General features: G+C 37.0%; 1 protein-coding gene across 1 annotated transcript in view; it reads left to right on the plus strand.

Annotated features, from left to right (window-relative positions):
• snx29 (sorting nexin 29) overlaps window positions 1–21,000 on the plus strand; it is a 128,124-nt gene that overhangs the window by 55,265 nt on the left and 51,859 nt on the right. Inside the window, exon 15 of the mRNA XM_084134381.1 lies at window positions 6,815–6,921. Within this exon, the coding sequence (XP_083990507.1) occupies window positions 6,815–6,921 (107 nt within the window). The remainder of the gene's footprint in view (window positions 1–6,814; window positions 6,922–21,000) is intronic.

Genomic DNA, 21,000 nt, shown 5'->3' on the forward strand with positions numbered 1-21,000 from the left:
GCCTCTGTCCCGGTCAAAACATACTGAACAACGCGACGTATATTCACATGTTAACGCAGCGGAACGGGACACTGCAGTTCACAAAAGTTAATAATTTGCATGTGCTTTAATGCCTTGTCGGTTAAACATTTAATTTGCGTGCTGATGCGCTGTTCTAACATGTGCCTTTCTCAGCGCGTACATGTGAAGCTCACATGCACTAAAAGCCTGTCTACCAGCGCCTGGATACTGGACTAAGTTATATTTTGAGTCTTATTGTGCTAATACTGTTAAATACACACAAGGTTTACATAAACAAAGTCGGTTATGTCTAAAGTGAAAGCAAACTTGAGAAAATTGAGAGAAAATCGGCTTGTCAAATGCGTGTACATTAGACGTGTCGCGCGCAGCTCTTAAGAGACAGTAGCAATTGTAAACACGCTGCCGCTTGTCCTTAAAGGGATAGTTCACCCAAAAATAAAAATTATCTCATTTACGCACTCTAATGTTGTTCCAAAACTGTATTAATTTCCTTCTAATATTTTCTAATATTAATAATTTGAAGAATGTGGGTAACCAAACAGTAGCTGGTCCCCATTGACTTCACTGGGGTACATCAACTGTTTGGTTACCCACATTCGTCCAAATAACTTTTATTTTCAACAGAAGAAAAACAAGTTTAAAACAACTTGAGAGAGTAAATTATGACAATTTGAATTTTTAGGAGAACTATCCTTTTAATGTTAATGAAACAACAAAATGCAAAGAGAAAATTACTCGCTGCTCTTGACTGATAACTTTAATAGTAGCTTTAATAAGTATCAATTTATTATTTATACAGTGAAGTCTATGTTTTGTTTTATTTTCATATTTGTTAATTTAATTACTTTCTTCAATGCTACTGTTAAATAAACCTACTGTAGCTGAAAACATAAAGCACTGTTTATTTCATTTGTATATTAAGTTGTGTATGTGTAATGTTTATCTTTGATCTTAATATTTAATAACAAAGAAAATAATGACTACATTTTTATCTTCGCCCCTTTCTGCCATTCTTTTTTATTTTACATTTTGTTACCTAAGGCTTTGTTTTTAAAATATGGACATTAGTTTGGCTGTAATGCTCAGTCACAAAATAGTAAAACCAACATAAAAAGAATTGTGATAAAATCGTGAATTGTGATTTTCCTGAAAAAAATCGTGATATGATATTTTTTGCCATATCGCCCACCCCAAGACTATCGCTTCATTTGTTTTGTTAACGTCATGAAATTAGATGCTTTGCGTGAACGTTTCACTGAGTGAAAGCGCCAAAATATGAACTTATGAAATAGTTCATAAGTCGGAAGTGACATTCAGTTACCAAATAAGCTCCAGTTCCCAGAACATTCACAAGATGAAAATGCTGAAACTGTAAGAAGAGGAGAGACATGCACACAACAGGGTGACTAAAATGTAAGTGCATTGTTATGTGGCTCTTAAAAAAATTATTTGGCGCCTGTTTTTTTCCCCTATAGGAGCCATTGGCTCCTTGATAGATTTTTTTGTTTGGAGCCCTGACATTAATATATTTAAAATAAAAACACATACTAAACAAACATTGAATATTTGTATGTGCCCCTTAACCGACATCATAGAACCATGAACATGCGAATGTGTTGTTAAATCATTGAAATATTGATTTAAAGTCTCAGGGGTGCTCCAAGTAAATATTTTACATTTGATGTTAGAGGTTTAACTGATAAAATAATTGGGAATATTTGCTGTAATATCAGATCAAAAGCACACACATCCAAAGCAATATGTTGCTCAGATTGGGTGCTCGACAAGAAAATTAATAAAAAAGGAAAAAAAGTCGGCACACCACGGCTCCAAAAATGTGAAAAATGTAATAATAGACTCACACACAGGTGGTAAAGTTTCGAGCACGTAGGCTCTTCGTCAGACCAATCTTTGCTGTATTACAACTAAACCATGATGAGAATGACTCCTAGAAGACTGAAAGCATCGTCTCACTTTCTCTTCTTGTCATCAGTCCTTGGGGCTGACAGACTGTCCAGGCACGATGCCAGTGTAGGACTTCCCCACCACATTGAAGAACTTGCCTAATGTTGCCTCGTGGGACTGCTCGAATGATGCTTTTTCCCCATTGTTTTTTAGTGGCTGGTTGTTGAAATAATTGATTTGACCTACTTTAACATTTGTCATTAGTCATCTGCAAGTTTATCAGCCGCGGTGCATTTAATTACGGCGAAGAGGCAAATTAATCGTCTGTAGGCTCTGGTCCCTCTCATGGGGAGGGGGATTTCCCTTTACCGCTGTCAGGACTATTACCATAATAACGAAAAAGCAATTAGATTGACTTTTAGAAATGGCAGTCAATTATACTGACTGGAACTAGATTGTCGAGTGTCCGATAAAGTAGCTTTCCGCTAATAAAAACAAGCATCCCCACCACCCCTCTCACTTAAGCAATATAGGATGAGCTAAATAACCCAAAAGCACCGGTTTAGGGACACACTGCCTACCTCGAGACTTCTTTAAAGGCTAGACAGTGTTTGTACCGACTCTGGCCATCAATGAATATGTCATTCATGGCTTATATTAGGGCTATTAAAGTGTAGGGGAGGTTGATTTGAATCCTCATTATGGCTTCTAGCTTATGATGTTTTCAGAATTTCAAGATTAATGAGCCACAACAAGGCTGGTTCCATGGTTTCAGTGCAGACGACATTATCAGGCCAAGTTTCTTAAGCTAATAGCTTTGATCTTAATGTGAATAATGAGGGCTTTTATTTCTAACACACACAGACAAGTAATCTCTTTTAAATTTATACTAAAAGAACGGTACAAGTGTATCTAAAGTGAAGTGGGAAATCGAGGGTGATAAATCAAGTCTTCTTCCTAATGTTTTAGAAGATTTTTACTTGGGCTGTATGCTTCAGAATTGCAAAACTGAAATTTGTTCTGTTTGATATACTCCATTACACATGCTTATTCAGAGATTTATAAATGGTCATGTTTATGCAAATGATCAAGCTTTTTTTAAGCTCAATTTGTAAATACATTTTTTTTTTTTAACCAAAAATGTGTTTGTTTTTGTTTGTTCATTGCATATTTTCTATTACCAATCCAGAAAAGCATGAGGATTCTTACAAGGAAGCCATTGGCAGATAATAAGCTAAATCAGGCCTGATTATTTTAACCGTAATGCTAAAAAAAAAGGGATTCCTTGATCAAACACTGGCCGCTTTCCATCTCCTTATGATTCATTGTAGGGCATAACATTACCATATTGCTCAGTAATCTCTTTCAGTTTCTTAAATTAAAATTTAAATATAAAATTGTTGATGTTGGATATACATGATTTATATCCATGAATACATACACGCACAAAAGTGAATGAATAAAAGTGAATGAGTGAAAGTATAAATGTATATGAGATTTTTTTCAGATTATTCAGCAAGGAAGCATTAAATTGATCAAAATTGATTTGACAGTAAACACATTTATAATGTTACAAAAGTTTTCTGTTTCAAATAAATGCTGTTCTTTTGAACTTTCTATTTATCAAAGATTCCTGAAAAAAGTACCGCGTAATTTTTTCCATAAGCCAACATTAGTAATAATAAAAAAATATTCTCGAGCACCAAATCAGCATATTAGAATGATATCTGAAGGATCATGTGACACTGAAGACTGAAGTAATGATGCTGAAAATTCAGCTTTGCCATCACAGGAATAAATTACATTTAAAAATATACTAAAACAGAAAACATTTATTTTAAAAATAAATAAATAAAAATAAAATAAAATAAATAATAAAAATCCACAATATTACTGTTTTTACTATATTTTTTATCAAATAAATGCAGCCCTGAGCAGTTTAAAAAAAAAAGAGAATTATTTTTCAAAAACATAAAAATATTAAAGTCTTGCTTTATCACATTCTGTAGGACGTGTGACATTGGTATTATCATTGTTTATGCATTAATTTACATATATTATACATTTCTGATGTCTGATCTTTAAGGACATGATTACACAGCAGATACCCTTTCTTTGATGCTGGAAAGAAAAGCAGACAGTGATACAGCAGTTTACTTTATATGTAGATTTAGAAATTACCTCAAGGATTTTATTTTGTGAAATAAAAATAGTGAAGTACAGTGGAAAAAATGTTAACAACAGCCATGACGGCTTCAAAACTGCACAAAAAGATTAACCCAGTGGACTGAAATACAATTTTCACATTATTGAGGTCCCTACATCAAAGAGAGAAGCAGAACATCTCAGTCTGTGCTTGTTCTGTCTTTTGAGTCACCTATTGTTGATGAAGGAATGAGGGTTCAGAAGATTGTAAGCAAACTTGCTCTACAAAACCTCAGCGTTTGCCCTCTCCAAGGTGCAACGAGTGTTTGGTATGCAATTTCACGTCTGGGCGTCAAATTGACTGCGTCCTGTACTTAGTAGAGATCGCTCGCTGATGGAATGATACGCTGTTGTTATCTCAAGCTGTCTCACAGGAAGCGACTGCTGCATGATGGGAAAATGGATGGAGATTACTTTGATCAACACTCTCATTAACTCTTCTTTTTTTTTCTTCTTCAGCACGTAAACAGACTAATTTTGCATATGTCTGTCAAAGCCACGTTCAGTCACTCACAAGATTCTCAGATTTATTTTTTTTCTCCTTGCTTCTCGAGATACGAATTCTCTGACAACTTTTGGACAGAATTGGGATTAAAAAAAGACCTGATACCTTCTGAACTTCGTGAAGAAAATATTAAAACATAATGATGACCTACAGCACCGTATGAGGCTCTTAGGGCAGCCTAGACCAAAACAATCTATTCTTTAATTTGGAGAGCTTTTGTTGTTGTTTTATCTGTTGTACTTCTCTAATGCCCCAAAACAAAATTCCTAACATGCCCCAATCACTACGAAGGCAACACAAATGAGGTCTACCGCTATAGATATCCTCCTGTTTGGCATATCAATTAAATATGAGTTTTGCTTTCACATAGAATACTCGGTAACACTTTACAGTAAGGTTAATTAACTAATGTTAGCTAATATATTAACTAACAATGAGCAATACATTTGTTACAGTATTTATTCATATTTGTCAATGTTAGTTAATAAAAATGCAGCTGTTCATTTGTTTGTTCATGTTAGTTCACAGTGCATTAACTAATGTTAACAAATACAACCTTTGATTTTATTAACATATTACTAAATGTTGAAAATAATATTAACTAAGATGAATAAATGCTGAAGAAGTCTTGTTCTTAGTTCGTTAACTAAGGTAGTTAGTGAACTATATTGTAAACGTGTTACCGAATACTCTTAAATACAGAGATCGCATCAGCAGTTATTAAATTTTAGAAATTTTATGGTTTTATGATTATTTTTCAAAACTTAAATGAATTCTTACACATTAAATAGTCTCATCAACAAGTATCATCTAATGTCAATTGTGATTAACAGTAGATTGCTTGCTGCCTTGTGATCCCATATATGATGTCAAATCTGCTGTGACATGCCTAAAAACTTTTTTTTTTTTAAATGATCTGACACAACATTAACTCTCGTATGTAGATGCCCCGTTTCCCACGGTGTAATAAACGTCACACACACAACAATTATACATAAATGCATTTTTTATTAATAGTTTCAGACATGACTGTGGTGGAAACAAGGTTGAGCTGCACATTGGGAGCAGTTTCAGTGCAGTCCACTCTTGCTGACAGTGGTGGTGTGTGAGTTAGTGGGATGCGTAGACTATTGGCAGAGCACTGATAAGACTCGGTGCTGAAGTGGCGGGCGTCTGTGTGCGGGTGAGCTGATAATATTCAGGATTGTTGACTTGTACTCCATAGACTTATTCACAGCTTTATGACAAACTTTTTAGCTGAGCACCACCTCCTCATCTCTATCATTTTTACCCCAGCAGATCCGTACCCTCTGGAGCCTTTGTGTGCGTATCTCCACCATTCTGATGATCCAGCCACCCTTTATCAGGCGGTTGGTGTTAAGATGTGTTCACACTAGGCTTTCAGCGTGCAAAATTGCTTCTGACCCGACTAAGAACATCGGCGACAGTCAATTTGTGACTTTTACATCCTCTATTGGTCAAATATCTTTTTGCTTTTCACAAAAGATTACTTTTTGCATCTAATTTTGTTTCTGGTCTGGAAATATCCGGATTTTCTCTCTCCTTTGAGAATTAAGAAATGAGAGAGTCTAACAGCTGTTCTGTTGAAACTCGGCCAGGTCGGGGGTTGCGTTTTTGTTCTTATTGCTTTCCTCGTCTCTGCTGTCCTGTGGCGCCTCAAGCAACATTTGTGTTGTGAAAGTTGCAGATTTTAATTGAGTTTTCAATTGGTGAAAGATTCTGCTTCGCTGCTTATGAACTCAACGGATCTCAGCCTTCACAGGCGGCTCCGCTGAAACTAGATTACACTGGATTTAAAGGCTGCAGCTCCACGGCACTGGAAGAAGCCCAAGTCTGTTGTTGTGAACAACCAGCATCTCAGATTTTATTGTTTTTCACAAACTTTTACAAGACATAATCATATAAAGGAAATAACTGAATCTTTATATCTTGCCGTAAAGCTGAAGTGAGAAATTTCAACCAAACTGCTGGTTGCAAAAATAATTGTTTCCAGACATCTTATACTGCAACATCTAACACTCGTCTTCCATTGTTTATCAAACAGTTAGTCCCGCCCCAAACTCACGCCATTGGTTGTGCTGGAAGACGACCATTTATTTACTTAAATTTTTGTTCATTTGATTGCACTTCCTAATGTGTGTTACATTTTGTTCCTAGCATTGACCATTCAAAGGAATTGTGATGGTCCCCCTCCAGTCCCCCAAAACCGGTCCGTGGCGGATACAGAGGAACTGGCTGCCACCTATGAGCGTAAACTCATCGAGGTGAGTACTAAAGCTTCATTAGCAAGCAACACTTGCCCTTTCCTGCTGTAACCTCGATGTCATGTAATGTATACCAACACTTACCACTTCAAATTTCAGCAAACTGGTTCAATAATCAGGGCTCGACAAAAGTGAACGGCGCTCGGGACAGCTGATGGACATGTCAGGACAGTTTATAATTTGCACGTGTTTTCAAGCCTTGCCAGTTTAAATATAAATATAAATATAACTGTTAAATATAATAATATTACGCTCAAGACGACGCGAAAGAGAACTCAATTCAGTACTCGGGTGCTGGGTGAGAAGTGAAAGAAAAGCCTCTTCTCAGACAGCACGCAAATTCTGAGTCTTTTGGCTCTTGAACGGTCAAATTTATACAAAATTATGTCAAAATATCCGTCTTGGAGAGTATCTTCGTAAACACAGTTGGTTATGTCTAAAGTGAACGTAAACAGTTGAGAAATAAAATGCACGTTTAACACTAAATTCGATCCGGGCATTAGGTCTTAAAGTGACAGCAGCCTAATATAAAGGCTGCTGTCAAACAACAAAGGACAAAGAAAAAGATCACTCACTGTTTTCGACTGAATAACTTTTGTATGTTTAATAAGGATTAATCTATATTTAATTTATACAGTGAAAACTATGTAGTGTTATTTTACATTTGATTACTTTATTTAGATTCCGTACCTGAAAACAACTGTTAGACCAACCTGAAAATCCTGAAAAGCACTGTTTATTTCATTTGTATGTTTATTCTATTATATTTATTTGTGCTATTGGTCATAATTTGATTATTTGGTTGTATTTTAATACTGACTGTTTACTTGTCTTTTATGATATTTGAAATTTATATTAGGCAGGCTAGTAGTTTTTGCTGTGGTATCAAAAATGGAAAAGAGAATTGTGAAATTTCGCTGCTATCTGAATTTATTTTTGTTATAACATTATTTATTTAGTTCGCATGGGTCAAACACAATGAAGACAAACTATTTTTTTATTTTTTATTTATTACTTTTTTTTATGGTGTGACCAAATGGGCAAGTATACATTTTAATCACTGGCCCTCAGAAAAAAATCCTTATTGTTGAGCCCTGATAATGTCAGTGATGACTTTTAAAAATGGTTTCGATTTTGGTAGAATTGTGTGTGTGATTTCTGTGAAAGGTGAAATGTATAGATTCAACATTACTTACTTTAAATGCAGTCTAAGTTCATTTTGAAACCTGTGACTGTAATTTGGTGTAAATGTGCTGTGAGTCATATTGACTTGGAACATTTACAGAACTGGCTTGACAATATATAATGAAGGTTGAAGGAATAATTCATAGAGTATATAGTTCTCTATTAGGGTTTTTCCTGGTTAAAAATGGTCTTTTGTGGTGGTGGATGAACACGGCCATCCACACACACAGTACAAAGTACCCTACCCATGTGAAATGCTAACCTGACAATAAATCCAAAATAAATGCAAAGAAACAGTTTGTAATTTTAACTTATCCTATTTATTCATGAAATAAAAAAATAATCACTGCCAGGACAGATCATAAAACAAAGTACATTTTTAAAATCTGTAAATTTATATGTAAAATGTCACTGAGTTACTGATTATAAAAGTTTTAAAACATCACATTACACAGAAAACAAATGCCTCATTCACAGAAAAAGTGGCAGGTCTATTATTTTGCATTTACACTCCAAGACTTAATGCACAGATCATTTGACATACAGTATCAGTTAGTTTTTTTCCGTCCATTGCTATGATTATCTCTATTAGTCAGATTCAGTCGTGCTTTTAAATACGCTTGTCAGTTAAGAAACTTTGTAATGTGTAGTTAGCAACATGAAAATATAAATTAGCTTTATACAGAAAGCGGGTAAAGATTGCTGCCATTATAATCACTGAAGTCAATTTCAACACAAGGTACACAAAGCTGCACTCTTGCGAAAACTCCCATTATAATCAATGAAGCTGTATACACTGTGCAAACTCTTATTGACATAGCATTTATACTTTGATGGTTATAATGAAAGGATTCGCTAGCTTTCAAGAACTCGCACTGAAAATTCTGATTGCCCGTTGCGTTCACACGCTCAACAGATGTGTGTGATTGGCTACAAAGCTCAATGCTGCAAAAACATGTTGTAAATAGAAGCCTTTGCGCTTTACGCTTTACTTACACAAACACTCATGGGAGAGTTTTATAGCAGCCGACTATCACAGAGTACTGCTACTGCAGATATCGTCACATTAAATGATCAAATAAATCTTTGATGGCTGCCAAAATATTTGTAATGGCTTCATGTTCTGCTTATATTTTGGCAGGAGTATGTTTTAACTTATGTAATTACAGTTGTGTGTCCTTTTGATCATGTCATTTATTTATGGGCCCTTTTGCAAAGCTGTCTGTCTCAATTGGGTTTTTCAAACATGGGTGTGAGGGCTGCTGCCTTGTAGTTTTTAAATGTACATACAGAGCTCTGAAGGTTTTATTTCATTTTTGTTGTCAAGCAGGCATCCCTTTTTGCTCCTACCTGAATATGTAAAAGAGTTGCAATTTTTTCTTTGGTGACAAATTTAGCACATTTATTTCAGTTTCCACAAGAGCAGCAATGAATATAGACCATATGGAAGATTTATTACATTTGTGGCATATTTATTTGGCTAAATTAATCGTTTTAATGTTCCGCTGCTACACAAACTAAGAGCAATGGCATCTCGACCGCAGTTGTTAGTTACTATGTGAATTGATATAAAGACCTGTGTGTACATCTATAAATCTGTTTAAATTATTGATTTCTCTATCCTGCTCCACCACAAGCTTCCAGTCGAGTACGTTCTTGTATGTTTCACTTGTGCCAGAAGAGTGTAAGTGCGTACTTACATCACCTTAAATGCATTAGATGATTTGAAGATGTCATCATTCTTCTGAAGTAACACCAAAGGAGCCACTCGTCTTCTCTCTCTCTCTCTCTCTCTCTCTCTCTCTCTCTCTCTCTCTCTCTCTCTCTCTCTCTCTCTCTCTCTCTCTCTCTCTCTCTCTCTCTCTCTCTGTAACCCACACACTTCCTCTCCTAGTCTTCTTTCAAATTATCACTGTGGAATACTGTTCTTCTGTCTTGGAAGCTGTCGTAGTACTATCACTCACCAGTTAATGGCCCTGTGGGACTGCAGGCACAGAAAGTTTTCAGACTGCATGCTTTGCTCTGAGCTTCTGTGCTGTGACCTCAGATGGACTGTGGAAAAGAATGAAACATACTGCAAGTATGCACATGCAAGCAAGTTTTTAAAATGTTTTAAAATTAAGTACATAAAAATATTAAAATAAATACATTTTAATAACAATCTTTGTTGTTCTTATCGTTTACATGCCAGTGATTACCAATGACTTCCTAAGGTTGATGACTTCTGCTGTCAGTTTAATATGATGCCCTTTATATTCTCAGCTGGGACATATAACAGGCACAAACAATGAGTGAAATTTGTAGACCTGATGCCCTTTGTAAAAAACCAAGCAAAGTTGGCCTATGTCCTGTGTTTCCAAGATCAGGTAGAAACACATTCACAGAAAATGTGCACTAAGTGAAGGAAGGATAGTGCTTTGGTGGATAAAGTCTGACGAATTAAAAGGATAGTTCATCCAAAAATGAAAATTGTCATAATTTACTCTCCCTCATGTCATTGGCAGGAGGCCAAGGTTGTATTATGCATTTCTGAACACTAAAGAAGATGGTCTTGAAGAATGTTGGTAACCAAACAGTTTAGGTTGGGAACCAAAATGGTTTTGTTACTAAAATTCTTTAAATATCTTCTAACAAAAGAGAGAAAGTAATACATATTTGTAAAGACATGAGGGTGAGTAAAGACATGAGGGTGAGTAAATGATGACAGAATTATTTTTTTTGGCTGAACTATCCCTTTAATTAAAAAAATAATAATTATCTGGTTAAAAAGATGAACAACACAAGTGACAAGTAGTTGAATTATTTAGTACTATGATGGCACAATTCTGTACTTGATTCACAGAAATCTTAAGAAGAAAATGTAAGTTCTTAGGAAAATTTTTAGAACTTCGTAAGGAAGTGCAATTCTTAAAAGAAACATCCTTTGTTTAAATAAGAGAAAAGAACATTGAGAAACCCTTTTATTTCAGGAATACAACATATTTTAACTACTTATTTTCTTATTTAAAGCTGCAATGAAATGAAAATTCAGCTTATTTTTTTTGTGAATGCATGTTATATATCATACTGTGAACAATTGATTTGCGTCAGTTATTATGTTTTATCAAAATGTCAAGTCTTCCGGTGACAGACTTATGGTGATGTACTGTATGCCATACTTCTCCAAACACTTTACATGATACTTTTGTAGTGTGGTTTTGGTGAAGTGTACTAAACTAACATTGACTGTGTCCGAAATTACATACTACTATATAGTAGGGAAGTATGTGATTTCGGGTGCAGCCATTGTTACGCGTGTACCTTACCACTTCTCACCGCTGATTCCTGATGGTTTAGACTAGAGGACAATTATTCAGAGTCGCCCCCTGTCGTTTCAAAGAATAGTACAACTGCGAGCACATCAAATATAAACGCCTTGTCCATTTGAGGCTCGCGCTGTGGAGCCAGTTGAAAGCATATTTCACGCTTGAGACCTCTTGGAGGTCTTTTGACGTCTGAAGAACTGTTCTGTTTCAAGCAGGAGAGGTCCTAGTAATGACAAGAACTGCTGAAAATCCCTCTTTGATCGGAGTCTTCATTAGGGGTGTGATGTATGGTCACTACAGGGTTAGCATGTTTACTGAACTTCCGGTCTACAGTCTTTACTCCTAAAGGTATCTTAAAGAGGGCTCTGACGGCTGGTGTTGGTAGAGGAATATCTTTACAGCCACTGCTCCACCACTCCAGACAGGCTAATGACTATGGGGGTATTATTGTTGCAATATTCCAAATAAATAGATTAATATTCACAAATAAATGTAAAGAGATTCACAAAAATGTATCCAATTCACAAATAAATAGATTAAGATCCACAAATAAATGTAAAGAGTTTCACAAAAAATGATAAAATTCACAAATAAATAAAATGAGATTTGAAAAATAAATAAAATATTTACAAATGTTTTATTATTTTACAAACACAACTCTGCGTGGCATTTATTTGTGAACCGCTTTCTGTGCATTTGTAAATCGCTGCACACATTTGTGAATCGGTTCCTGTGCATTTGTGAATCTCCTCACGCATTTGTGGATTTTGAAACACTTCTAGCGTCGACGTGCAGACAGATCCACAAATAAGTGGACTCCACCCACCGCCTACTCAAGCCAATCAGATAACGGCCACCTCGAGCTGGCCAATCGTAGCACGTTCTCGCTTCAACCAATCACGTTTGGCTTTACACTGGCCGATCTTGCTCTGTGCTCATTCATCATTCATCTGCATTTCAAATAGGAAGTGTACGCGTAAAGGCCCATAAAATATGTTTAAAATTTGGATTTTGTTAGAATTACACCATTAGACTGCTTGTCAAGCCAAGCCACAATTTTTATGAGCCTTGAAAAAAGCCAGAGAAACAGCCCTTTACATCTCTGTTATGGGAACAACGCATTATGGACGCGTCACGTTATTCAAGATAGAACAGAAAAGCATCAAGTATCTGACTAATGAATAGCTGGGTTCAACCCATAAATAGCTACACGAGTTTTTAATTTGCATTGCAAGATTTTTATTTGCAGCACACGCTGATGCTGAGGCTCGTACCGTTCCATATTGGGTGGTCATTTGGGCTCATATTTGGTATTCTACATGACATTTATTTATGTCCTATTGCTATTTGTCACCGCGATTGTGCTTTAAAAGGCAGAATCGTATGTCCTGTAATTTCTTGCATCATGTCTACCCCGTGCGAGGCTATCTATCTAGAAGAATCTATCTTCTAATCTAATCTATCTTCTATCTATCTAGAAGAAGTGCGGGCATCCGTTTACTATCAATGAATGCCCCGCGTCCAGGACACTATCACGAAATATGATTTTTCAAGTAACCAGCACTAGTCAAAGTAGGCTACGATCAGAGCCGTTAAGGGTACGATTATGCAGACATGTCTGCAGCTAAGCAGATGTCACATAGGGGAATATGTGTTAACATTTCAAACATGCTAGTTTTACATTATTTGAAACTGCTACGACAGCAGTGAATAGATACTATTAGTGCCTATTTGCTTTTGACGCGCTGTGTCGCGCCTCTTGCCGGTGTAGAGACTGTTCATGATGCTCGGGATCTCTGATTATCATAATTCCCTGAATGTATCCTGGTGGAAATATAAAGAGGCCTTAAACGTTTCAACAAACTTTTGAAAACAGAGTGTTTTTACCACACAAACAGTTCAGCGCTACTACTGCTCCTTTCAAGGATGCAAGAATCAGTTCCCGCCCCGAGTGTAAAGCCAAACGTGATTGGTTGAAGCGAGAACGTGCTACGATTGGCCAGCTTGAGGTGGCCGTTATCTGATTGGCTTGAGTAGGCGGTGGGTGGAGTCCACTTATTTGTGGATCTGTCTGCACGTCGACGCTAGAAGTGTTTCAAAATCCACAAATGCGTGAGGAGATTCACAAATGCACAGGAACCGATTCACAAATGTGTGCAGCGATTTACAAATGCACAGAAAGCGGGTCACAAATAAATGCCACGCAGAGTTGTGTTTGTAAAATAATAAAACATTTGTAAAATATTTTATTTATTTGCAAATCTCATTTTATTTATTTGTGAATTTTATAATTTTTTGTGAAACTCTTTACATTTATTTGTGGATCTTAATCTATTTATTTGTGAATTGGATACATTTTTGTGAATCTCTTTACATTTATTTGTGAATATTAATCTATTTATTTGGAATATTGCAACAATAATACCCCCATAAATGACTAGTCCAGTCAGGTAGGTAGTGTGATTTGAAGGACTCTGTGAATTTGAACCAGTGTCATGTCAGACTCTCTGAGGCATTACATTCAGACCACAGTCCTCATCCACTCTACTATCCGCATGTTTTTCACTTGCTCGCTCTCTTTCATTCTTATTCTTTAAGGATCTCATTCTCATCTCACTCATATTTTGTTGGTGGTTTTATTTTGGAAGCATTCACTGATGGCTTTTTAGAACAGCATGTGGCACATTAAGTAGGTAGTCATTAGGGCTATAGGTGATTTAGTTAAGTTTTTTATTTTATTTTATTCAGAGGAAACAAAAACCAAACAGCAATTGTACCATTCTGTAGTGATAAAGTAATGGCTGTCTTATTGGTAGGCCTTGTCTTTGTATTTACCCTTTTCACATTTCTAAGAAGTGGAAAAATAAATGTTCTTTATTGCCATTAATGATTCCATAAGAACTTTTAACTTCCATGGAGCCTTTCCATTAAGCAAATGTTCTATATAGTGGAAACAGGTTTTTAAATATTTTTCATTTTTACTATTACCTGCAGGTGTGTGATGGTAATTTGTAATTGATTCACTCTAAGAAAAAAAAAAGGTTATTTTAAGAACTGCTTACTGAAAGTTTCTTTTACGGCATTGCTGTGAAAACTCCCTTTTCAGAGTTGCCAGGTCTTCGCAACAAAACTGGCCATTCAAAAATGGCCCAAAAAATATCCTTTGGGAGGTGGGTTGGAGTGCGGAAAAGAAATTCAACACGTGGCAAACCCAATTCCACAGGATGTTACCCTTTAAGAGTGTAGTTGGGTAAACTTCTATAGTGGTGAACAAACTACAACAAATATAATTTTTGTGTTCCCATTTGTGCTAATACCAAAAGAAAAAATCCACAATAGTATTCCTATGACTTTACAAAAAGAGGAAAAAAATATATAGAGAGATTGATTACGTTGGTCAGAAGGCAAAGATATAAAATTAGTTGTAGTGTTAAATGTACATTAAATTTTTTGAAAATGAAAATGACACATGGATGGACAGAGTGGGATGGGGTGGACGTGCCTCTGATGGTCTTTTATTTGAAATACAAATTAAAATAGATTAACGTGTCCATGGGGTGTGGAGTCCTTGTTGTGATGGTGGAATTAAAGGTTGTGTCGTGCTGAGTGCAGTAGGTCCAGAAACACTGGTTCGGGAGGTCATTGCCATGGAGGTGTTGCTTATGTGTAGCGGCCACCTGTGACCATCAGGACATCTTGTGCACAGGGGAGACTGGTCTCAAGTACTTCATAGCTGTGACCCGCCTCATAGCACCACCTGCTCACATTATACCATCTGGGTTTGGGACAAAATGAGAGTCATGACATTGACCATATAGTGAGAAATACATTAGGAATATTATAGTATGTTGATGTATCGTTGGCAAAGATCTCTGCATTGCAGACTTCAATCAGTGTAGGCAGGGGACCTTCTAATGTGATTTCTTGTTCAAATTTGGTTAATATTATGGCAAATCTAAATGCAAGTAATGATATATAGTTGTAATTGAAATTATTGAATCAGGAATTACAAATCAGGTTTATTGGCAAAATGTACAGACTTTCAGCTGTTTACAATGAACAAATTAACAAGTAATTGAAATCGCTCAACACAACAAATGTTTCAAGTGGTTTCCCCAAATTCAACTGAAAATACAACTTTTAATGACTTCTGCAGTCTCAAAATTATTCAACCCCCTGAATAGAATCCCTCACAACAGCATTGTATAAATATTTTTATACCACGGGGCTGTTGAATGCTTGAATCTGATTGGTTGAAGAACGTTTGAAGGCGTGCAATTATTTTCAGGGAAACGCACAGCTAAAGTAGTTCCAGGCAGGTCTTGACCGCATTAGTTCCATATCACTTCGCCAAATGATTTCAGTTACGGCCTACAACAGCAAAGGAACCAAAACCCACAACTACACACTGACCAAGCAAAAAAATTGATTAAACAATAGGATAAAAACAACAATTTATTTTCAATGTTTTTTGCCACAAAATTTCGTTTCATTATGTATTTATTAAGCACATAATCTCTTTCTTCCGCTTTCTCTCCCACTCAACCGCACACACATACAGTACGGACACACTCGCACAGAAATGTTTTGTCAGCTCTGCTCTGATGATTTTATCAGTAAATATAGTTTAAGGACTTAAAAGCTACATGACAATTCTCTCTAGTGATGTAATAATGGCACTGGCCCTGGAGCAGATAAACGGACAGTTTCACTGTTAGTAGAGACGCTGCTGCCGAACACTGTAGAGAGACGCACAGAATCAGGTAATTCATACAAGCTTAATCTCTCTCTCTCTCTCTCTCTCTCTCTCTCTCTCTCTCTCTCTCTTGGGGTTAGATGCGTAAGAAATTAGTCCTAAACACAAGAGAGTTTTAAGGACAAAAACCTGACAAACGTCTTGAAATACGTCATCTGAACAATGTTTTGAGGTGTGGTAACCGTAGTATAAGGGGAATAATTGACAACTGACAGTTGAATTATTGAAAAATAATGCACACCCGAGATGTAACGGCCACTCCGCTTCCATTTCCACCTCGGGTGTTCATTATTTTTCTAATATATCAGCCTGTCGTCAATTATAACTTAAATTATATATATGTGTGTATACAGTACTGTATATGTATATACAGTACTGTGCAAAAGTCTTAGGCATGTTAATATGAAAAATATAAAAAAAAGAAAGAAAAAAAGAATGGTTTTAAGTAGGGCTGTAGTACTCGAGTCCGGTCTTGGACTGGAGTCTGGACTCGCTGGTATTCGGACTCGGACTTGTCTCGGTCTCGGTCTCGGCCACTGGTCTTGCCAAATATGGCTTTTGGTCTCGACCGAGTCCAGGTGTCTTTATTATGTTCCCAGGAAGCACACATACGTCGTCGCGATATTAAAACTAAATATTATTGGAGGGAAAGTGAAACGCTGGCCACCTAATAACTAGCGATGGGCATTTCGGCTCTTTTTCGTGAGCCGGCTCATTTGACTCAGCTCACTGAAAAGAGCAGGCTCTTTTGACTCACGAACGGCTCTTTAAAAAATAAATGTTTAAATAAACTCGCTGAAAGTCCACCGCTAGTGCAACATGAATATTCACATTTTTAATTGTCCATAACAACCCGAAAACTAGCCTGCTTGCCTTGCACTTCTAATTAATGGGCAAAGTTTTCCGACTTTTTTTCTTTCTTTTTTTGTGTGTGTGTGTGTTATTGAGCTTGTAGAAGTTTAGCTCTTGCGTTCTTCTGAACGTCTCGCTGAATGACATCTGAACATTGCCCAATGTAATTTCTGAGTCATATCACTCCATAATCTGTCTCTCTTTTAAACGCCTATTCCACGAGTGGTAGGCTCAAATGACTGGCTTTTTTAAAATATAGCTAATATCGAAACAAAATAACCCAGGCACCCAGGTCTCATCTACGAAACAAAATAACCCAGGTCTCATCTTCGAGACATTTAGACGTTATTAACATTCCTAAGACTTTTACACAGTACTGTGTATGTATGTATGTATGTGTATATATATTTATATATATACACACACACTCACACACACACACACACACACACACACACATATATATATATATATGAAGAGTTCAGATGCAAAAGCATCTAAGTGCCATCTGAAATTTTCTTCTAGAATGATCATTTTTATCAAGCTTGTATATTTAAGTTCAATAATTTCACTTAAATGGCAATGCAAATTACCTATTAATTGACCCTTCGCTAAGCCCCGCCCTCCTTAGTTACTGTTGCTACGCCTGTCAAGCTTTTGCGCCTGGCACGTCTATTACAGTATGTATGCACTGGTTTCAGACATTCCTAAGGAGATAATTAGTCATTTTTGGCGAACAGGTGAAAATATGAGAGAGCAAGACTGCAGTATGCATTCAAGGGCTATATCCACGACATAATATGCAAACGATTAGAGAATAATTTCATCAAAATTGAAGCTAAAGTCTATAGCGTTAGGTCCCAGCGCAAGCAGCAGCCGCTTCATACGCTGACCATTCAAATGGGAAACACAAATTGAGCCAGCAGGGTAAGTGAAATGTGAAAATATTCTAATATTTATAAATCAAACAGCTTATCCATATGTATTGTGGAATAAACACAAGACATTAGCCTGACCACTTTGCAATGATAACGATCTCCCGCTTATATTTGTAGTGCGCCAGGCTAACGTTACTGCTCACACGTCGTGGGTAACTACTGTTATGAACTGATTAAGTTTGCATACCAACCTTTTCCTTGGAGATCTCCGGCAAGCCCCGTGATGTTCCCTGCTTTTACTAACTAACGTTACCTTTTACTTTTACTAGAACTAACACCGGAAAAGTCGCGATCGGATTGGGGTAACGTTACTAGTTTGGCCGTCGATTAACAAAATGCTGAAATATATTTTTAAGTAATGTTAAATTATGTCAGTGAGCCTCCGTCTTGCCTTTAATCACACTGCTTGATCCACGAGCTGGACAATAACTTTATTCTAGAGCTGCTATAAAGCCAAAACACTTTACTTTTAATGTCCTATTATCAATGTAAAGCTGCTTTGGAACAATCTACATTGTTAAAAGCGCTATATAAATGAAGATGACGCCCGGCATTTCTCCCCTTGGGTTTTAGGTTTCGGGAAGGGAACAAAATCCACCACCCCGTCCAAACTTTTAGAATACCGGGTATCAGATTTGCACAATCCATACGCACACCGCTTCAGCATGTTTCCCTCTCTCGAAAGCTTGCCAGACGTCCCGCTCTTAGTTACGGTTGCTAAGCCACGATTGGCCTGTGGCGGTTTTCGGGCGTGGCTTAGCGAAGGGTCAATTGTCATTTAAGTGAAATTACTTAACTTAAATATACAAGCTTTATAAAAATTATCATTTTATTAGAAAATTTCAGATGGCACTTAGAGGCTTTTGCATCTGAACTCTTCATATATATATATATATATATATATATATATATATATAATACATATACATACATACATACATGCATACATACACATATATATATATATATATATATATATATATATATATATATATATATATATATATATATATATATACACATACATATATACATACATACTCACCTAAAGGATTATTAGGAACACCATACTAATACTGTGTTTGACCCCCTTTCGCCTTCAGAACTGCCTTAATTCTACGTGGCATTGATTCAACAAGGTGCTGAAAGCATTCTTTAGAAATGTTGGCCCATATTGATAGGATAGCATCTTGCAGTTGATGGAGATTTGTGGGATGCAAATCCAAGGCACGAAGCTCCCGTTCCACCACATCCCAAAGATGCTCTATTGGGTTGAGATCTAGTGACTGTGGGGGCCATTTTAGTACAGTGAACTCATTGTCATGTTCAAGAAACCAATTTGAAATGATTCGAGCTTTGTGACATGGTGCATTATCCTGCTGGAAGTAGCCATCAGAGGATGGGTACATGGTGGTCATAAAGGGATGGACATGGTCAGAAACAATGCTCAGGTAGGCCGTGGCATTTAAACGATGCCCAATTGGCACTAAGGGGCCTAAAGTGTGCTAAGAAAACATCCCCCACACCATTACACCACCACCACCAGCCTGCACAGTGGTAACAAGGCATGATGGATCCATGTTCTCATTCTGTTTACGCCAAATTCTGACTCTACCATCTGAATGTCTCAACAGAAATCGAGACTCATCAGACCAGGCAACATTTTTCCAGTCTTCAACTGTCCAATTTTGGTGAGCTCGTGCAAATTGTAGCCTCTTTTTCCTATTTGTAGTGGAGATGAGTGGTACCCAGTGGGGTCTTCTGCTGTTGTAGCCCATCCGCCTCAAGGTTGTGCGTGTTGTGGCTTCACAAATGCTTTGCTGCATACCTCGGTTGTAACGAGTGGTTATTTCAGTCAAAGTTGCTCTTCTATCAGCTTGAATCAGTCGGCCCATTCTCCTCTGACCTCTAGCATCAACAAGGCATTTTCGCCCACAGGACTGCCGCATACTGGATGTTTTTCCCTTTTCACACCATTCTTTGTAAACCCTAGAAATGGTTGTGCGTGAAAATCCCAGTAACTGAGCAGATTGTGAAATACTCAGACCGGCCCGTCTGGCACCAACAACCATGCCACGCTCAAAATTGCTTAAATCACCTTTCTTTCCCATTCTGACATTCAGTTTGGAGTTCAGGAGATTGTCTTGACCAGGACCACACCCCTAAATGCATTGAAGCAACTGCCATGTGATTGGTTGATTAGATAATTGCAGTAATGAGAAATTGAACAGGTGTTCCTAATAATCCTTTAGGTGAGTGTATATACATATATACATATATATACATACATATACATACACATACACATACATATACACATACACACATATATATATATATATATTAGTGTGTGTGTATGGAATAATTACATTTAAGTTGAATGATTTCTAATTTAGTGAATATCAATGTTGCCTATCCAGTGGGGTTTCTAATCGTGTTAAACGCGTTTAGAGGATGTTATGTTCATTTTCTTTGTTTGATGTACTTTGTGTAATGAACTCCAGTGTCAATTGATGATAATGATCATTCTCCAACTTAACTGATTTCAAAGCTCAGATTCTCTTATACTCTTTTATTCCGGCTCTGACTCTATTGGGGCCTGTGTCCTTATTCCATTCTTGTTTTATCTCTACTGCATTTTTACCCATCAGTTCAAATCTTCTTTGCCAGGCTGAACTCTCCCTCTGTCAGTTAGTTTTTGCCTGGGGAAGAAAGTGATAGCAGCACATTCACTGTCACACTTATCCCCCCTCCTCCCCCTCTCCTCCTGCCCCAGTCCCTAGCTCTTCCTCTGACACTTCAAGTCTGTTTGTGTTTGCTAAGCCTGTCTTCTAAGCTCACTCCTCAAACTTGTTTCACATCCAATTACGAGCATTAGAGCTGCAGCGGGCCACGCTACCCCCCCAACCCCACCCCCCCCCCCACCCCCCTTCTGCTTTGACCAAGTTTTTTTCTTTCAGGACACCTGGCTCAGCACTCGCTGACAGCCATGCAGACGAACTGTCAGCAACACCTGCGTCTGAAAGTAGCACTGCTCCAAAAT

This window comes from Abramis brama (assembly GCF_963993115.1).
Source record: "Abramis brama genome assembly, chromosome: 14".
NCBI classification, from domain to species: Eukaryota; Metazoa; Chordata; class Actinopteri; order Cypriniformes; family Leuciscidae; genus Abramis; species Abramis brama.